The sequence below is a fragment of the Chamaea fasciata genome, unplaced genomic scaffold (assembly GCF_029207755.1).
Source record: "Chamaea fasciata isolate MVZ Bird 193981 ecotype frontalis unplaced genomic scaffold, bChaFas1.0.hap1 SCAF_43, whole genome shotgun sequence".
NCBI classification, from domain to species: Eukaryota; Metazoa; Chordata; class Aves; order Passeriformes; family Sylviidae; genus Chamaea; species Chamaea fasciata.
This window is the reverse complement of record NW_027094128.1, coordinates 718,621-735,206: the sequence shown is the minus strand read 5'-3', so window position 1 is coordinate 735,206 and position 16,586 is coordinate 718,621. Positions and strand designations below refer to the sequence as shown.

The window sequence follows — 16,586 nt, the reverse complement described above, 5'->3', positions numbered from 1 at the left end:
CCCACCTTGGACTGCGCTCCCAAAACATAAAAGAAAATTCAGCATTTTTTTATAAAAACAAACTTATGTAAATAATAAAATTAGAAATTTAATTTTTTTATAATAACATTTTTCTATATTTTATTAGCTAATTTTTATATTGACATTAAAAAATCAATATATTTTTAGCAACGAAGAAAGTTATTGGTCATTGGTTCTAAGTAACACACTTCCCTTCATGAATTGATTGACCACTACTGGCTATTGATTTCTTCTTCTTCATGCTGATTTGCTCTATTTTTAGTCCTTTTGTCATCTTCTTTAGCATTTTCTCAGACAGGGTAAAAGGGGCAACTTTGGGGTTCATGGAGACATTTCTGGGGCACATTTGGGGCAGGGAATTTGGAGAGAACTTGAGGGTCTGGAGGACACATTTGGGAAGCGGGTGGACACTTGGAGGGGCACTTAGGGATTCTGTCGGACAATTCAAGGTCCAGGGGGGCACTTGGAGGTCAGGGAGGGGAATCCGGGGCCCTTCGGGGTCCGGGCGGGCACCTGGGGGGCTCTGAGGGGACTCTCTGGGGCGCGGGGGATGATGGGAGTTGTAGGCGCGGGTAGAACAGGGTTGAACGGCGCCGCGGAGCATCACGGGAGGTCGAGGCGCAGCTCCAATGGCTGTCGGCGGGGCGCGGGGCATGATGGGAGATGGAGTCACGGCTGGAGTAGCGCTCCGAGTGCGCCGCGGAGCATGCTGGGAGCTGTAGTCCCGGAAGTGGCTCGAACGGGGCGTCTGGGGCTCCGGGAAGGCGCTTTGGGGACACTTTTGTGTCCGAGCCGCGATTTGAGGTCCTCGGGGGGAACGTGTGCGGCTCGGGAGCACTTGCGGGGAGCTTGGGGAGCTGTAACCGAGCTCTCTAGGGCCCCGGGCGGGGCAGGAGTTTTTAGGCGCAGAACCGTGTTCCGAGGGGCTCCGAGGCCAGGGGGAATGATTGGAGATGAATCCCTGAAGTCGCTCTAAGGGGAATCTGTGGGGTCGGAGCGTTCAAGGGATCCGGGGACGCTTTGGGGGCGGGCGAATGGGCGCTGAGGGAACAGTTAGGGATCCTGGAGGGGCTGGGGGACACTTGTTTAGTTCAACGTGGTTTTCTGCTCATGAAACGTACGTATTGTATTTAAAACTTAATATTCCATAGGTATGGGTTCTACAGGCGTAGATATCAGTTAGCCTAAGTGCAAAACCTAATATTTCATGTAAGAATGATGTTCTCTACTGTTAAAAGCAAAATTAACCATAACAAACAAAAAGGAGAGGGTTAACAATTAATGAGAAAGGAACAGAAAAGGTTGTTATGCCACTGTAAACTTTCACTCTGAGTCTACATTTCAAATAATACAGGTGACCCATCTGAAGGAGGATTTCTCCTCAGGAGAAATGTCTTTCTAAAAGTTTCCTTTGTTGCAAGGAGCTGCCTCTGTGCCAGGAGCCCGACCCAGCTCAGCAGCACAGAAATAGCACAAGGACTTGAACGACCCTCCCGTGGATTTGGTGTTTCCATTCAACTCTGTCCCTGAAAGAGTGTTCCAAAAACTTCTCAAGAACTCAAAGGTAAATTAAAACACTGAAGTTTTTTGCAGTTTTAATGAGAAACACAGAGAGACCCAATGGAGAAAGTGTCCCCAGGTTCCATCACTGCAGGCACTGGTGACAGGTGGGGACAGACAAGGCAAAGGTGTCTCTGGTGCTGAGCAAACCTGGATGTGTTCCATGAATCCAAAAGGCCAAGGCCTGAGCCCCGGCCCCTGGCAAGGCAGGGATCTGTGGGGCAGGGATCTGTGGGGTAGGGATCTGTGGGGCAGGGATCTGTGGGTCACAGATCTATGGGTCAGGGCTCTCTGGGTCAGGGCTCTGTGGGTCCGGGATCTGTGGATCAGGGCTCTGTGGGTCAGGGCTCAGCCATGGGTCACAGTACTATGGGTCAGGGCTCTGTGGGTCAGGGCTCTGTGGGGCAGGGCTCTGTGGGGCAGGGCTCTGTGGGTCACAGATCTATGGGTCAGGGCTCTGTGGGGCAGGGCTCTGTGGGTCAGGGCTCTGTGGGTCAGGGCTCTGTGGGGCAGGGCTCTGTGGGGCAGGGCTCTGTGGTCACAGTACTATGGGTCAGGGCTCTGTGGGGCAGGGCTCTGTGGGGCAGGGCTCTGTGGTCACAGTACTATGGGTCAGGGCTCTGTGGGGCAGGGCTCTGTGGGTCACAGTACTATGGGTCAGGGCTCTGTGGGTCAGGGCTCTGTGGGTCAGGGCTCTGTGGTCACAGTACTATGGGTCAGGGCTCTGTGGGTCAGGGCTCAGCCGTGGGTCACAGTACTATGGGTCAGGGCTCTGTGGGTCCGGGCTCTGTGGGTCTGTGGGTCAGGGCTCAGCCGTGGGTCACAGATCCGTGGGTCAGGGCTCTGTGGGTCAGGGCTCTGTGGGTCAGGGCTCAGCCGTGGGTCACAGATCTATGGGTCAGGGCTCTGTGGGTCAGGGCTCAGCCGTGGGTCGCAGATCCGTGGGTCAGGGCTCTGTGGGTCAGGGCTCAGCCGTGGGTCGCAGATCCGTGGGTCAGGGCTCTGTGGGTCAGGGCTCTGTGGGTCAGGGCTCAGCCGTGGGTCGCAGATCCGTGGGTCAGGGCTCTGTGGGTCAGGGCTCTGTGGGTCAGGGCTCAGCCGTGGGTCACAGATCCGTGGGTCAGGGCTCTGTGGGGCAGGGCTCAGCCGTGGGTCACAGATCCGTGGGTCAGGGCTCTGTGGGGCAGGGCTCAGCCGTGGGTCACAGATCCGTGGGTCAGGGCTCAGCCGTGGGGCTCACCGTGGCAGGGGTTGCTCAGGAGGTCACTCGGGGGGCGCCGGATCCTATGGGGCGGCTCCAGCGGCTCCTGTGGGGCAGAGACGGGGGCGGGACAATCTGTGGGGCAGGAGTCATCTGAGGGGCGGGGATGGGATCTGTGGGGCGGGGTTTGGGATTCGGGATCTATGGGGCAGAGGGGGGATCCCTCAAAATTCCCACAAAAATCCCCAAACTTCCCAAAAACTCCAAATTTCCCCCCCCCAAAATTCCAATTTTTTTCCCCGAAAAAATTCCCAAAATTTTTCCCCCCATTTTTCCCAATTTTTTCCCAATTTTTCCCCATTTTTCCCAATTTTTTTCCCAATTTTTCCCAATTTTTTTAATATTCCAAAAGTTTCCCACAGAATCCTCAAAAAATTCCCCCAAAATTTTCCCCAAAATTTTCCACAAAAATTCCCAAATTTTTCAAATCCCCCCAAATGTTCCCAATTTTTTTCCCAATTTTCCCAAATTTTGGGGTTTTCCCCCCAAATTTTCCCCAAAAATCCCCCTAAAAACGACCCCAAACCATCAAAAAACCCAAAATTTTCCCGATTTTCCCCCAAAATCCCCTAAAATTTCCCCCCAAAATCCCCAAATTCCCAATTTTCACACAAATCTCCCAAAATTTCCCCAAAATTCTCCCAGATTTCCCAAATCCTCCATTTTCCCCCCAAAATTCCCCTAAAAATGACTCCAAAAATCCCAAATTTCCCCCAAATTCTCAAATTTTTACCCCAAATTTCCCCAAATTTGGGGGTTTTTCCCCCAAAACTTTCCGACCTTGAGGGCCACCAGTGGGCGCTCTGCGGGGAGAGAATTTGGCGGATTTTGGGAAAATTTGGGGGAATTTTGGGGAGTTTTGAAGGAATTTTGGGAGAATTTTGAGGATTTGGGGTCATTTTGGGGCAAATTTGGGGGGATTTTTTGGGAAATTTGAGAGAATTTGGGGGAAATTTCGGGTAATTTGGAAAAAATTGGGGGAATTTTGGGGATTTTGGGAAAATTCAGGGGATTTGGGGGGAAATTTTGGGGGATTTTGGGAGGAATTTGGGAAAAAAATTTGGTCTTTTGGGGGGAAATTTGGGGGTTTTTTTCCGGAAATTTGGGGGTTATTTGGGGGAATTTTGGTAAAATTTGGGGAATTTTTGAGGAAATTTTGGGAATTTTTGTGGGCTGTTTATGGGGGGAAATTCGGGAGAATTTTGGTCGATTTTGGGCGGATTTGGGGACAATTTTGCAGGAGATATTTGGGGAATTTTGAAGAATATTGGGGATTTTTGAAGACATTTTGGGAATTTTGGGGGGGATTTTGGTAAAATTTGGGGATTTTTTGCGACTTTTGAGGAAATTTTGGGAATTTTTTTAGATTTTGGGGAAGTTTGAGGGGAATTTTTGGGGAAATTTGGGGCGGATTTTTGGGGGGGGAAATTCGGGACAATTTTGGGGTCATTTGGGGCCTCGGTGTATCCCGTCGGGCCCCGCGGCGCCGATCTGCGCCTCGGTGTATCCCATCGTGCCCCGCGCTGCTTAGCGCCTCGCTGTATCCCGTCATGCCCTGCGGCACTGCTTTGCACCTCGGTGTATCCCGTCATGCCCTGCGGCGCTCTGTGCCTCAGTTTATCCCATCATTCCCCCGGCGCCGCTTTGCTCCTCGGCGTACAAATGACGTCACCCGCGTTTATTTTGCCTCTCATTTGCATAAATTTACATAAGGCTGGTGCATCAGTGAGGGGGGAGGGGTCAGAGCCACGCCCAGGCCCCTCCCAGTACAAACCAGTAACTCCCAGTCCCCGTGGTCAGTGACGTCATTCGCGTTTATTGGTGCTCTCATTTACATAAATTTGCATATCGGCGCGGTGGGCGGGGTCAGAGCTGCGTTGGCCCCTCGCACTCCCTCCCAGTAGAACCCATTAACCCCCAGGCCCCGCCCAGCTTGTCCCGCCCTTGTTGTCGATCTATATAAGGGAAGAGGGCGTGGCCTGACGAGGGGCGTGGTCGGTTCACCTGTGGGGGGAGGGGCAAAGGTTACACCACGCCCAGAAACCCCGAAACCAGTTTAAACCAGTATAAACCAGTAACCCCCAAACCCACTCCCAGTCCATCCCAGTATAAACTAGTGACTCCCAAACCCTCTCCCAGTCCATCCCAGTACAAACCAGTGACCCCAAACCCACTCCCAGTTCATCCCAGTATAAACCAGTGACCCCCAAACCCACTCCCAGTTCATCCCAGTATAAACCAGTGCCTCCCAGTCCCCATCCCAGTGCCCTCACCTGTCCATACTGGTTTGAACTGGGATCTCTCGACGCTTAGCAGCCTCCAGGGAGCGGCTCAGGGCCAGGGCCCGGCGCTGGGGGATACTGGGAGTTACTGGTTTATACTGGTTTGTACTGGTTTGGGGGTTTTCCTTACTGGTTTGTACTGGGAGGGGGTTTAGGGGTCACTGGGATGAACTGGGATGAACTGGGAAGGGATTTGGGGTGACTGGTTTGTACTGGTTTATACTGGTTTGGGGTTTTTCTTTACTGGTTTGTACAGGTTTGTACTGGGAGGGGGTTTGGGGGTTTTTTGGGACTTTTGGGGAGAATTTTGGGGATTTTGGGGCATCAAAAATCCCAATTTTCAGTGGGAATTTTGGGTGAATTTGGGGGATTTGGGGGCTTTAAAAATCCAAATTTTTAGTGGGAATTTTGGGGTGAATTTTGGGGGTTTTGGGACTTCAAAAATTCCAATTTTTGGGTGAATTTTGGGGATTTTGGGGCTCCTAAAAATTTTAATTTTTAGTGGGAATTTTGGGGTCATTTTTGGGGATTTGGGGCCTCCAAAAATCTCAATTTTAGTGAGAATTTTGGGGGATTTTTGCTGGGAATTTTGGGGTGAATTTGGGTAATTTTGGGGCTTCAAAAATCCCATTTTTCAGTCAGAATTTTGGGGTCATTTTTTGAGATTTTGGAGCTCTGAAATCCCGATTTTTAATGGGAATTTTTGGGGTCATTTTTGGGGCATTTTGGGTGAATTTTGGGGGATTTTGGGGCTCTAAAAGTTCCAATTTTTAGTGGGAATTTTGGGGTGAATTTAGGGGATTTTGGGTGGAAATTTTGGGGTGAATTTAGGGGATTTTGGGGCTTTAAAAATTCCAATTTTTGGGTGAATTTTTGGGATTTTTGGGGCTCTAAAAATCCCAATTTTTAGTGAGAATTTTGGGGGTTTTTGAGGGATTTTAGGTGGGAATTTTGGGGGGAATTTTGGGGCTTTAAAAATTCCCACTTTCAGCAGGAAATTTTGGGGTGAATTTTGGGGATTTTTGGGCTCTAAAAAATCTCAATTTTAGTGGGAATTTTGGGTGGGAATTTTGGGGTGAATTTGAGGGATTTTGGGGCTTAAAAAAATCTCAGTTTTCAGTCGGGATTTTGGGGACATTTTTTCGGATTTTGGGGCTCTGAAATCTCGATTTTTAGTGGGAATTTTTGGGGTCATTTTTGGGGCATTTTGGGTGAATTTTTGGGGATTTTGGGGCTCTGAAAATCCCAATTTTTAGTGGGAATTTTGGGTTTTAATGGGGGGATTTTTAGTGGGAATTTTGGGGTGAACTTGGGGGATTTTGGGGCTTCTAAAAATCCCATTTTTCAGTCGGAATTTTGGGGTCATTTTCTGGGATTTGGGGGCTCTGAAATCCTGATTTTTAATGGGAATTTTTGGGGTCATTTTGGGGGCATTTTGGGTGAATTTTGGGGGATTTTGGGGCTCTAAAAGTTCCAATTTTTAGTGGGGATTTTGGGGTTTTTTGGGGGGATTTTGGGGCTCTGAAAATCCCAATTTTTAGTTGGAATTTTGGGGTGAATTTTGGGGATTTGGGTGCTTTAAAAATCCCAATTTTCAGTGGGAATTTTTGGAGTAAATTTTTGGGATTTTGGGTGGAAATTTTGGGGATTTTAGGGCTTCAAAAATTCGAGGTTTTGGGTGAATTTTTGGGATTCTTGGGGCTCTAAAAATCCCAATTTTTGGGGGGAATTTTGGGGTAAATTTGAGGGATTTTGAGGCTTAAAAAATTTCAGTTTTCAGTGGAAATTTTAGGGTCATTTTTAGGGATTTTGGGTGGAAATTTTGGGGTGAATTTAGGGGATTTTTGGGCTTTAAAAATCTCAATTTTGGGGGGGAATTTTGGAGTAAATTTTTGGGATTTGGGGTGGAAATTTTGGGGTGAATTTAGGGGATTTTGGGGCTTTAAAAATTCCAATTTTTAGTGGGAATTTTGCGGTTTTTTGAGGGATTTTAGGTGGGAATTTTGGGGTGAATTTGGGGGATTTTGGGGCTTTAAAAATCTCAATTTTTGGGGGGAATTTTTGGGATTTGGGGGCTCTAAAAATTCCCACTTTAAGCAGGAAATTTTGGAGTGAATTCTGGGGATCTTTGGGCTCTAAAAATTTCAATTTTAATGGGAATTTTGGGGGAATTTTGGGTGGGAAGTTTGGGGTGAATTTGGGAGCTTTTGGGGCTTAAAAAAATCTCAGTTTTCAGTCGGGATTTTGGGGTCATGTTCTGGGATTTTGGGGCTCTGAAATCCCGATTTTTAGTGGGAATCTTTGGGGTCATTTTTGGGGCATTTTGGGTGAATTTTGGGGGATTTTGGGGCTCTAAAAGTTCCAATTTTTAGTGGGAATTTTGGGGTGATTTTTGGCATTTTGGGGGGAAATTTTGGGGTGAATTTTTAGGGATTTTGGGGCTCTAAAAATCCCAATTTTTAGTGGGAATTTTGGGGTGAATTTTTGGGATTTTGGGTGGAAATTTTGGGGTGAATTTAGGGGATTTTGGGGCTTTAAAAATTTGTCCTGGGTTGAAGTATATTCTATCACCATCTTCATGAACTGCTGAAACCAGGTGAGGCAGTGCTCCCTGCCTCCTCCACTCTGGCTTATCTTCTGTTAATGGGCCCATCAGCACCTTTGCTGCACAGCTCACAGATAACCCCCTCCTGGACTACCTCCTGTTAATGGGCCCATCAGGCCTTATCACATGACTCACCATCCCATTGTGAGATGCTCCGCCCAGAGGGAGGAACCAAGCATTCCAGCCTGGATATAAGCTGAGACTCTGAACACCAGAGGGGCGCTTACCCTCTGGATTCCCAGAGGACCCGAGCTACCAGACCTTTCTACAGGATCACTGCTTCAGGAAGACCACCTCATCTGGACTGCTTCCATCACTGCGCTCAGGTTGTATTCTGACTCTGTCAGTGGTCTTTTGTATTATTGCATCTATTTTAGTTTACTTTCTTTCCTTTTTTTTTTTTTTCCTATTAAATTGTATCTCTGACTTGGAGCCTCTCATTTGTTTTGCTTCCAAACCACTACACATGGAAAAGAAAAAGCCCATTTTAGTTATTAATACAGTTGTTCACGTTCCATCACAATCAGAAGACAGCATAATTAACTATTAGCATATTATTTGAGAATCAAAGCTTCCAGCCAGAAAAACTGCCTGTCAAGAGATGTCAGTAAGAAGAGGCAGCCATAGTACGGAGACCACACAGTTCCTCGTGCCCACACGTTCCCAGTGCACGATGCAAGTAATCATCAAAAGCACAGCTGAGACAGAATACAGTAATAGAAAGTTAACGACTTACACCATTTGCACCATAAGAATGCAGTAAGAGGAGGGAGCTCAGGCAAATACAGTTACAAAGTAGGTTGAAAAGCAGCTCGTCTTACTAATCAGAACAGCATTGAGCAGTACAATGTGCAGAATTCAGAGACAACGTAACAAAAATATTATCTAGCAAATAATATATGCCTGTGGTTAAAGATCGAAATTATGACACCCATTCCTGGTTTTGCCAGCTCTCCTGTGAAATTGTGAGGAGGCTCCACTTCTCCATCATTAAAATGGGGATCACAGGAAATTCTTGTTACTTGGAATGCTAAAGTTTACTTAAACTTTCAAATTCTGCGTATAGGATACTGCAGAAGGAGTGTTTTCAGTTTTATTTAAGTCTTGAATTTTAAGCACAGTGGAAATGAATGAAAACACAGTTAAGTTAAACTCTGGTGCTTATTTGTCCCTGGACCTTTTGGATAAAAGTCCCTCTGGACTAAAAATCTGAGGAAAACTAGTAACAGCAGGGAAAGTCAATTGCATTCATAAGTAGAAATGAAAGCTATGTAAGGTGAAGAAACTCGTGTGGCATGCGTCAATGGAACCAGTCCTAGTTATTAGTTACTAGTCGCGGCGAGCAGGCGCTTTCTCGCTTCCCAGGCTAGGAGACGCACTTTCCGTGCCGCAGAAGCTTCTCTGCTTGTGGAGAGAACCAGTCCACCAGGCCATTGCTATTCCAATTTAAACATTCAGTTCCACTCTCTGCCGTGCTCCAGATACCCCTATATGTTACTCCAGTGTCTTTGTAGCATTTAACTTCAGTATCTGAAAACAAGGTAAGATCTGAAAATCTAAGGACAGCATACCAATTCTTTTCCCTGACAGTTTCCCCAGTCTCTGTTCTGTTTAAACTTGGCTCTCAAATGTCTTGTCTAGTAAGTCAGTGAAAATGCCCTGTCAGGCAGTCTGTAAGTGTGTATGAAGGTCTTCAGTTACAAAATTTAGAGTTTTATTAAGAGACACCTAGAACAACCAAGATGTGCTTAAAAGTTCTTTGTAGTATTAGCTTTAGAATAAAAAAAGACAACTTACTAGAGAGCCTAGCCTACAGCAGGAGCTTCTGAGTATCTCATCCTTGTGTACTGCACAGCTAACCCCAATAGCATTGTTCACAGCAGTTGCTGCGGTATACTCACCTATTTCACACCGCTTCCCTGAGAAACCTTGGTGGCACTGGCAGATGAAGAGCTGTGGGGAATAATATGCCTGTGAACACTGGCCACCATTGTAGCCTTTATTTCTGGTGCAGGCTGTGGAATAAGCAAAAGCCAGGAAATACTGTTAGATTTCACAGAAGCAAGAAGCTGGAAATGTAGACACACCTTTCATTTTCCTGTCAGTCTCTTTTAGCCTGTTCTGTTTTTCCCTACCCACCTGTTATTGCCATGTGCTTACAGCCTTTTTGTGTAGCACTTCAATTTTTTCTCTGTTTCATTCTCTCCACATATTCTATCAGACTTTCTCAGCTCCATGCCCACTCCCACTTAGTCCCGCCCATGACAGTGTATACTGGTATTTTCTTTTCTATCCTCTTCTATTCCCAGACAAATTTTCTGTGCAGTAACTCTGGCCCTGACAGTGGATGATTAGATGGACAAGCTCTCACCATTTCCTTTTTCTTTGTCATAGTTACCTCTGACAGGCACAGTGTGGCAGTGACTCCAACCACTGCCACACCTACAGTATTCGATTCTGCTCCCTGAAAGCCTCAGCCAGGTCCCCCTGTATTGGTAAATTTCTGCAGATGAATTATCTGTGCAAATGGCTGTAATCAGAGAAAGGAAATCCTCTTTTAGTTCAGGGAAAAGACCTGGCTGAGCAAAAGGACTCCCTTCTATTTCCAGGAGAAAAGCATCTGTGATGGGAGCATCTGTCTAATGGGTTGCCCTTTTTCCTTCTCCGACCACAATTGTCCCATCTCTCTTGCTGCTGTGCTGCCAAATGTACTGTTCCACTATTGACTCGTCTCTCTTTCTTTCAAGAAGAGCAGAGGGAGGGGAAAACTTTGTTGTGGATGGTATTAACGCTCTGGTATTTTGCCTTCTGAATCTCTTATCCACATAACCATGACAAAAAGCTCTCAGGCTCTGTTTCCTCAGCATGATTTGCATTCCCCTCCCATGTTCATAATGCTCCAGCTAACATGGTTTTAGTTAGCCTGGCTTACCTCTAGATCTGGCTCCTCGTTTGAAACGCATGTGTAAGCCCTGCAAGCAAAGAAGGTTAATTCTGTGAGTAACTGCTCTCTTAAAAAAGATGAGAGAACAAGTACCTTCAAAGAGTCAGTCCTTTTCTTAAGGGCATGTAAATCAGGAAGCTCTGAGGAATTGTCTGCCCTCTTGTCAGACAGTACAGTGAAAAGTGCCTCTAGTACCTCAGTATGGGTTCCTAAGAATTGTAAATCATTTTGTTCCACAGATTACCAGGTGATTGCTTGTCATCTGAGTGAGGTGAATTTGGGATATGCCGTACTCACATTGTGTGTGAAGTCATTATGTGTTCTTGGGGCGTTGCAAATGCTAACTAAAGCTTGCCAGCTTTCTGCTATTTGAAGGAGGTTCAAGCAAATAATTTCCAAGGTAGGTACAGTCAACAAGCAGTTACTTTTGCTCACTGACATGCAGTTTCCCCGTGAGACTTTGTAGCTTGATTATCTTTAAGAGACATGTCTCTTGCAGCCAGTTAAATGAAATATTTTGGATAAAGTTTAATGGAGGAAACCAATTTAGAAAGCTTCTTTGATTAGGCCACAAGAGAAAGAAGATAAGAAGGAGGAAAGGTGGGATAGCAATTTTTTGAGAAAGGGAGTAAACGTTCTGGAATTGTGTAGCATTTACTCAAGCTGTGTGTGGTGTGAGGCTTAAAGTGAGGGGACAAGGGAACCACTGACGTGCAGTTTTAAGTGAGAATAGTGATGAAGATGATGACCATAGAAGACGGAAGGCTGGTTACAATGGAGTTCTTATTAACAGTGAAAGGTGACAGTGAACAGATACACCAAGAATACCCGGAGAAGACTTGTTTACTTGCAAGTCTTGAAATGAAAACGAGCCAGGATAACACATAACACATCCACAATGATAGACCACTTTGTAACATTTTTCTTCCTCTGGTTTGTAGTGAGCTAAGCAGATTCTCATTCTGTCTGATGCAGACAGCTGCAGCCAATGGCAAAGAAATGCTGCTGAAAATACAGGAAGATGGCAAGAGAATTATTTGATGCCTTAGCCTCTTACCTGGCACTGGACAGTCATGATTGCTCCTACCAGCACAAGGAGACATGGGAGCTTGCCTTCCATTCGGAGTGTTTTTCACATCAGCTCTAAAGATCAAATTATCTGTAGAGACAAAAGATAGGATGTTGAACAAAGGAAGTTTACAGTGTGAATGGAGTTCAAGGTGTAACTTTAAATGAAAGTTTTAAATGATGAGAATTCTTTTTATACATTTTTTCAACCCATCACTTCTCAGCTGTCTGGTCTAACTGTCCTGGTCTTCCTAGGGAAACTGCCAGGCTGGATCCAGATGTGCTTTTACTTGATAAACTTAGAAACTCGATAAGCTAAAGCACACTCATTTACATCTGGAGGAAACTGAGAGAGTGCTTCCTGGGGAATAATACAGAAGTAAATTCCAAGTACTTTTTCCCTAAATTGTAGGATGCCAACAGTAGTACCATGTGCACTATTAGAGAGATGGGCTTATCTGATGATGCAGTGTAATGGTGATTTAAATGCGTTAATTGAGATTCTGATTACTGACACCTACTTAAGAGATCTCTTGCAGAGGGTCTGCTGAAGGGTCAGTTTGTGTTAACTGTGGTTTAAGAGGATCTGCATTTCTTGTAGACTGCTACTTTGGGTGAGAGTGAAGATTCTCTCTTGTGTAGAGAATGTGTAGGCAAAATGACTTTGCTTGATGATAGGTGAGGACTTATTTTCAATATTTCTACCGATTCTTCCCAACTAAGCCTTTAGTTTTTACTAGTATCATACGCTTTTGCTAAAAAGGCAGAGTTATGGCAATGGTCTGGCAGGCTAGCTTTTTTTCTGATAGTCTCATTTATTTGTTGCAGCATCTTTCTGTATGTCCCTTCTATGCAGTCACAACTATACATTATTCCCTCTAATCTCTTCAGCAGCTTTACACTTCAAAGCCCTCTTCAATCCACCAAGAAGAGTTTCTGCTTTCTCCAAATCGATTTACATAGTCTGACTCGTCTATCAGTACTCTTGGGAGAGAACCTTCATTGATCCCTAGTGGAAGATTGTAAGGTGTCATGTAGATGTGGTACCATTGTGGGGTAGGTGCATCTGTAGGCTGTACCCTTCCTGAAAGTGATGAACTCTTGTCTGTCATAGGAAGAGATAACACATGGTAGTTCTAATCCTAAGGCTTTTCTGACCTTTGCTATAATCTGCCCATAGCTAAAACACAGACCTTAGGCCTCAGATGGGAGTTGATACTGTCAGGCAAAGAGGGATGGAACAAATAGAAGGATGAAAACGGGATGACAGTGACTTCTTTCATCTTCTTTCCCATGCAATTAAACCAAGGCACAAAGCTGTAATTGCTGCTACCGCAAGTCACAGTCCATAGAGTTTTGTGCTTCTGGAGAATTTAATTGCTGTTGCTGAAACTTCTTGCATCCCTGAGAATTTGTGGAACTCTGGAGTTCCCTCGGGATAGAGAAGGGAAAGACTACATTCTGTGTTCCTTACTTGCAGTACCTGGACCAGCTGGAGAATTGCTGTGGCTTGCGGGAAGAAGCTATTCTTATCTTGTTATCTGACATTGGTAAGTGGTGGCAGTACCTTCAGTTGTCTGAACTATGGAAACCCTTTTAGTCCTGAGTCCACTCTCCAGATATACAGTAGTGACCTTAGTGACTCCATTTCAGACTGACCTTTTATGATCTTGATCATTTCCCAAAAGTGTTGGGAGTCTGGGGAGGTTCTTGCCTACTGGAAGCTAGCCAGCATTACTACAGTTTACAGGAAGGATGTGAGGGAACATCCGGAGAGAGAACTCAATTTGTGTCCAGAGTTCTATGGTGCTGACTTTACCCCTGACACTCAGTGTTTCATTGTATGTTTGATTGTACAAGGTCTGATGTGAAAGCCATGCTTATTACTAGATAGAATAGATGAATCCTTACTGAGCTCATGCTAGGTACTGTTACTTAGCTCTAACAACTGGCTTTTTCTGTCTCAGCTTCTGCTCTCAGATACCTTCATGAGAACAGGATCATCCATAGAGACCTGAAGCCAGAGAACATTGTGCTGCAGCAAGGAGAGCAAAGGGTAAGCAGGAAGCAGTCGTCTCTACCTGCACAGACAAGTAAACTTACAAGGAACCTGCATGTGCTTCATGCAGTTACATGGTCCCTCTGCAAGAGCACTCAGCCCAGGATAACACCTGTCTCAGGTCACTGTCACATAGTATTCTGTGTGCAGCTGAGGTGAGACGTTGTATTAGACGTCTGTTAACACCTGACATTTTGACTTTCAACTATTAAGGAAAGAAGCAGACTGTACTGATTGACCAAAGATCGGAAGGAGCTAGAGGCGTAACTGCTAAGTGTGCTACAACACCTTCAAATTCATTGTGGTTTTAGAAATCTACAGTAGCCTCCCATTTCTGCTTCTATCTCTTCACTGGCACCTTTCCTGCATAGCTTTGAAGAGCCAGACCTTTTCTTTCTGCTGTATGATGTGCTTTTAACAGGACTTCAGTCTGGCATTCTTATTCTCTGTTGTGTGTTTCAGTTAATACACAAAATCATTGACCTTGGTTATGCTAAGGAGTTGGATCAGGGGAGCCTGTGCACATCCTTTGTTGGGACTCTGCAGTACTTGGTAAGAAAGGAATTCAGCTAGAAGAGCAGCTACTGCTTTCTAGTGGGATAGAATTAACTGTTACCAAGCTTTGGGCTGGGATTAGGTACTTGCACGGTATGGGGTGCGTTTGTGGTGCTGAAGCTAGCAAAGGTGACTGCTTTTTTGCTGACGCTGGGTTTTGCTGAGACTGGGTTTTGTGCTACCTGCATCTGTTATAAATAAGCAGGAGTGCCAGTAACCTATGCTACTCACTCCAGGAGGGTCTTAAAGCACTTGAGAGGCAGCGTTCAGTAATGTCTTTAATTATTTGTACAAATGTTAATGAGATGTTAAGGGACAGAGAAAGCTGAGAGCTTTCTGGCCAAAGCCATCTGGCTTTGTCTCATGCGTGTAAACTGTATCAGGCCCCAGAGCTGCTGGAACAGCAGAAGTATAGGGTGACAGTGGATTCCTGGAGCTTTGGCACGCTTGCCTTTGAGTGCATTACAGGCTTCCGACCATTCCTACCCAACTGGCAGCCAGTGCAATGGTGAGTGAACCGTGGCTGGGTGGTAAGTGGGCATGATGTGACTTTCCTGTTTACAGGAAGCAGAAGTGTGGTCCCTTGATTCTGAGGATAATATCCCCATGTTTCTTGCCCTTTTGGAAAGTGACCCCTTTCACGGGGGCTTGACTCACCTGAGCAAGTTCAGCATTCCTGATCCTTGCTCTATGGGATAAGGGCTGACTCCCGCAGGGCAGGTAACAGAAACCAAAGTGGCATCTGTATTATATGTCAAGAGTAGCTTTCAAGAGCCTACTAGCATGCAGGCTGGGAAAGGCGGGCAATTTTTTCACCATTGTACTCGCTTACATTAGGCATACAAAAGTGCATCAGAAGAGTGAGCTGGATATTGTTGTTTCAGAAGACTTATCCGGAGAAGTCAAGTTTTCTAGCAGTTTGCCCTGCCCCAACAATCTAAACAGGTGAGTACTAAAAATTGCTGTGCTGAGATAAACTGATTCTTCTGCAAAAGGACCAAGTTTGTGTTGTATGCCTTACTGTGTTAATCTGTGAATACACTGAGTGCGTGACACAGGCAGTACTACTGTCACTTGTCAGACTTGTGTAGTCTTGGTTTCTGCCTTCTAAACACTGCGTTTGTGATGGGGAGAGGTGGAGTGCTGGAGGGAGAAGGAGGGGGGCAGTTTTGTCAGTCCTCCCACACAGAACAGGCCGTATCGTTACTGCCAATGAACTTTTACCTTTTCTGATCTGGTTTTTGTTGCTCAGTGTTTTGTCTGGGAGGCTGGAGAAATGGCCGCAACTCATGTTAATGTGGCACCCACGTCAGAGAGGTACAGATCCTACCTATGGACCCAATGGGTGTTTCAAAGCATTGGATGACATTTTGAACTTGAAGGTAAGCAATATGTCTGTATTAGCCTAAAAAGTTTTCCAGAGAGCAGTTTCCTGAGCCTCTGAATCCTGGACTTAGGAGGAAGAGTGAGGCAGAAACTCATAGAACTGTCTCCTGATCGTTAGTGACAGGTGCTTTCCTCTTGCTTCTTTGAGGACAAATACTCCCTGAGCTTGTTGGGAGTAGCGAATAGCTTCTGTGCATGCTTGGTTCCATATTCTGATAGAGGATTCTACAGGTATTTAACTGCCATGTGGCCTCTCTTCCACTTGATGGAGGACAAGAACTTTGCCATAATGTTAGGAAGTAGCTGTAAAGTGACTTCTTGATTCTGCCAAGTGCTTTGAAGAGTTTCTTGGTGGTCATTTTTTCGGTCCCTCAATCTCTGCTCTAAGATGACCAATGTATCTTCAGCCTTTCTCATGCCATGCTACTCTTCTGGTAGGTGCTTCACGCTTTGAACATGGTTACGGGAACTGTGCACACCTACCCTGTGACAGAGGAAGAGACTCTGCAGAGTGTGAAGGCCAGGATTCAGTCAGATACAGGAATTCCAGAACAGGACCAGGAACTAGTGCAGGAAGCAGGACTTGAATTGTTTTCTCAGAAGTTGGTCACTAAACATACAGCTGATGGCAAGGTGAGTCTCGGTATTCCCTTTCTTAAGTTTGAGTGAATCAGAAGTCACTGCACTCGCTTTGGGATCACAGCACTCCCTGCTGTTGTGGCATGCTTTTGTCATGGTAACCTCACAGACCTAACAGCCACTGTAGCGTAGGCAGCCTGTTGCCTTTGGTGCTCTGTGTTTGTTTGAGGAGGACTCTTCTGTTTGTGGTGTTGCCAAGGCTTGCT

At 45.7% G+C, this 16,586-nt stretch overlaps 1 protein-coding gene across 1 annotated transcript; it reads left to right on the top strand.

The window, feature by feature from the left end:
• Positions 1-1,472: 1,472 nt before the first annotated feature.
• On the top strand, positions 1,473-16,374 carry LOC136303926 (inhibitor of nuclear factor kappa-B kinase subunit beta-like; the record flags this gene model as incomplete). The annotated part of the gene is made up of 11 exons (XM_066207625.1): positions 1,473-1,585; positions 7,721-8,055; positions 10,913-11,073; positions 12,636-12,797; positions 13,222-13,291; positions 13,709-13,797; positions 14,263-14,352; positions 14,739-14,863; positions 15,193-15,300; positions 15,608-15,737; positions 16,180-16,374. Coding segments are annotated over exons 4-11 (825 nt in total), but the record flags the coding sequence as incomplete, so codon positions are not given.
• Positions 16,375-16,586: the final 212 nt, after the last annotated feature.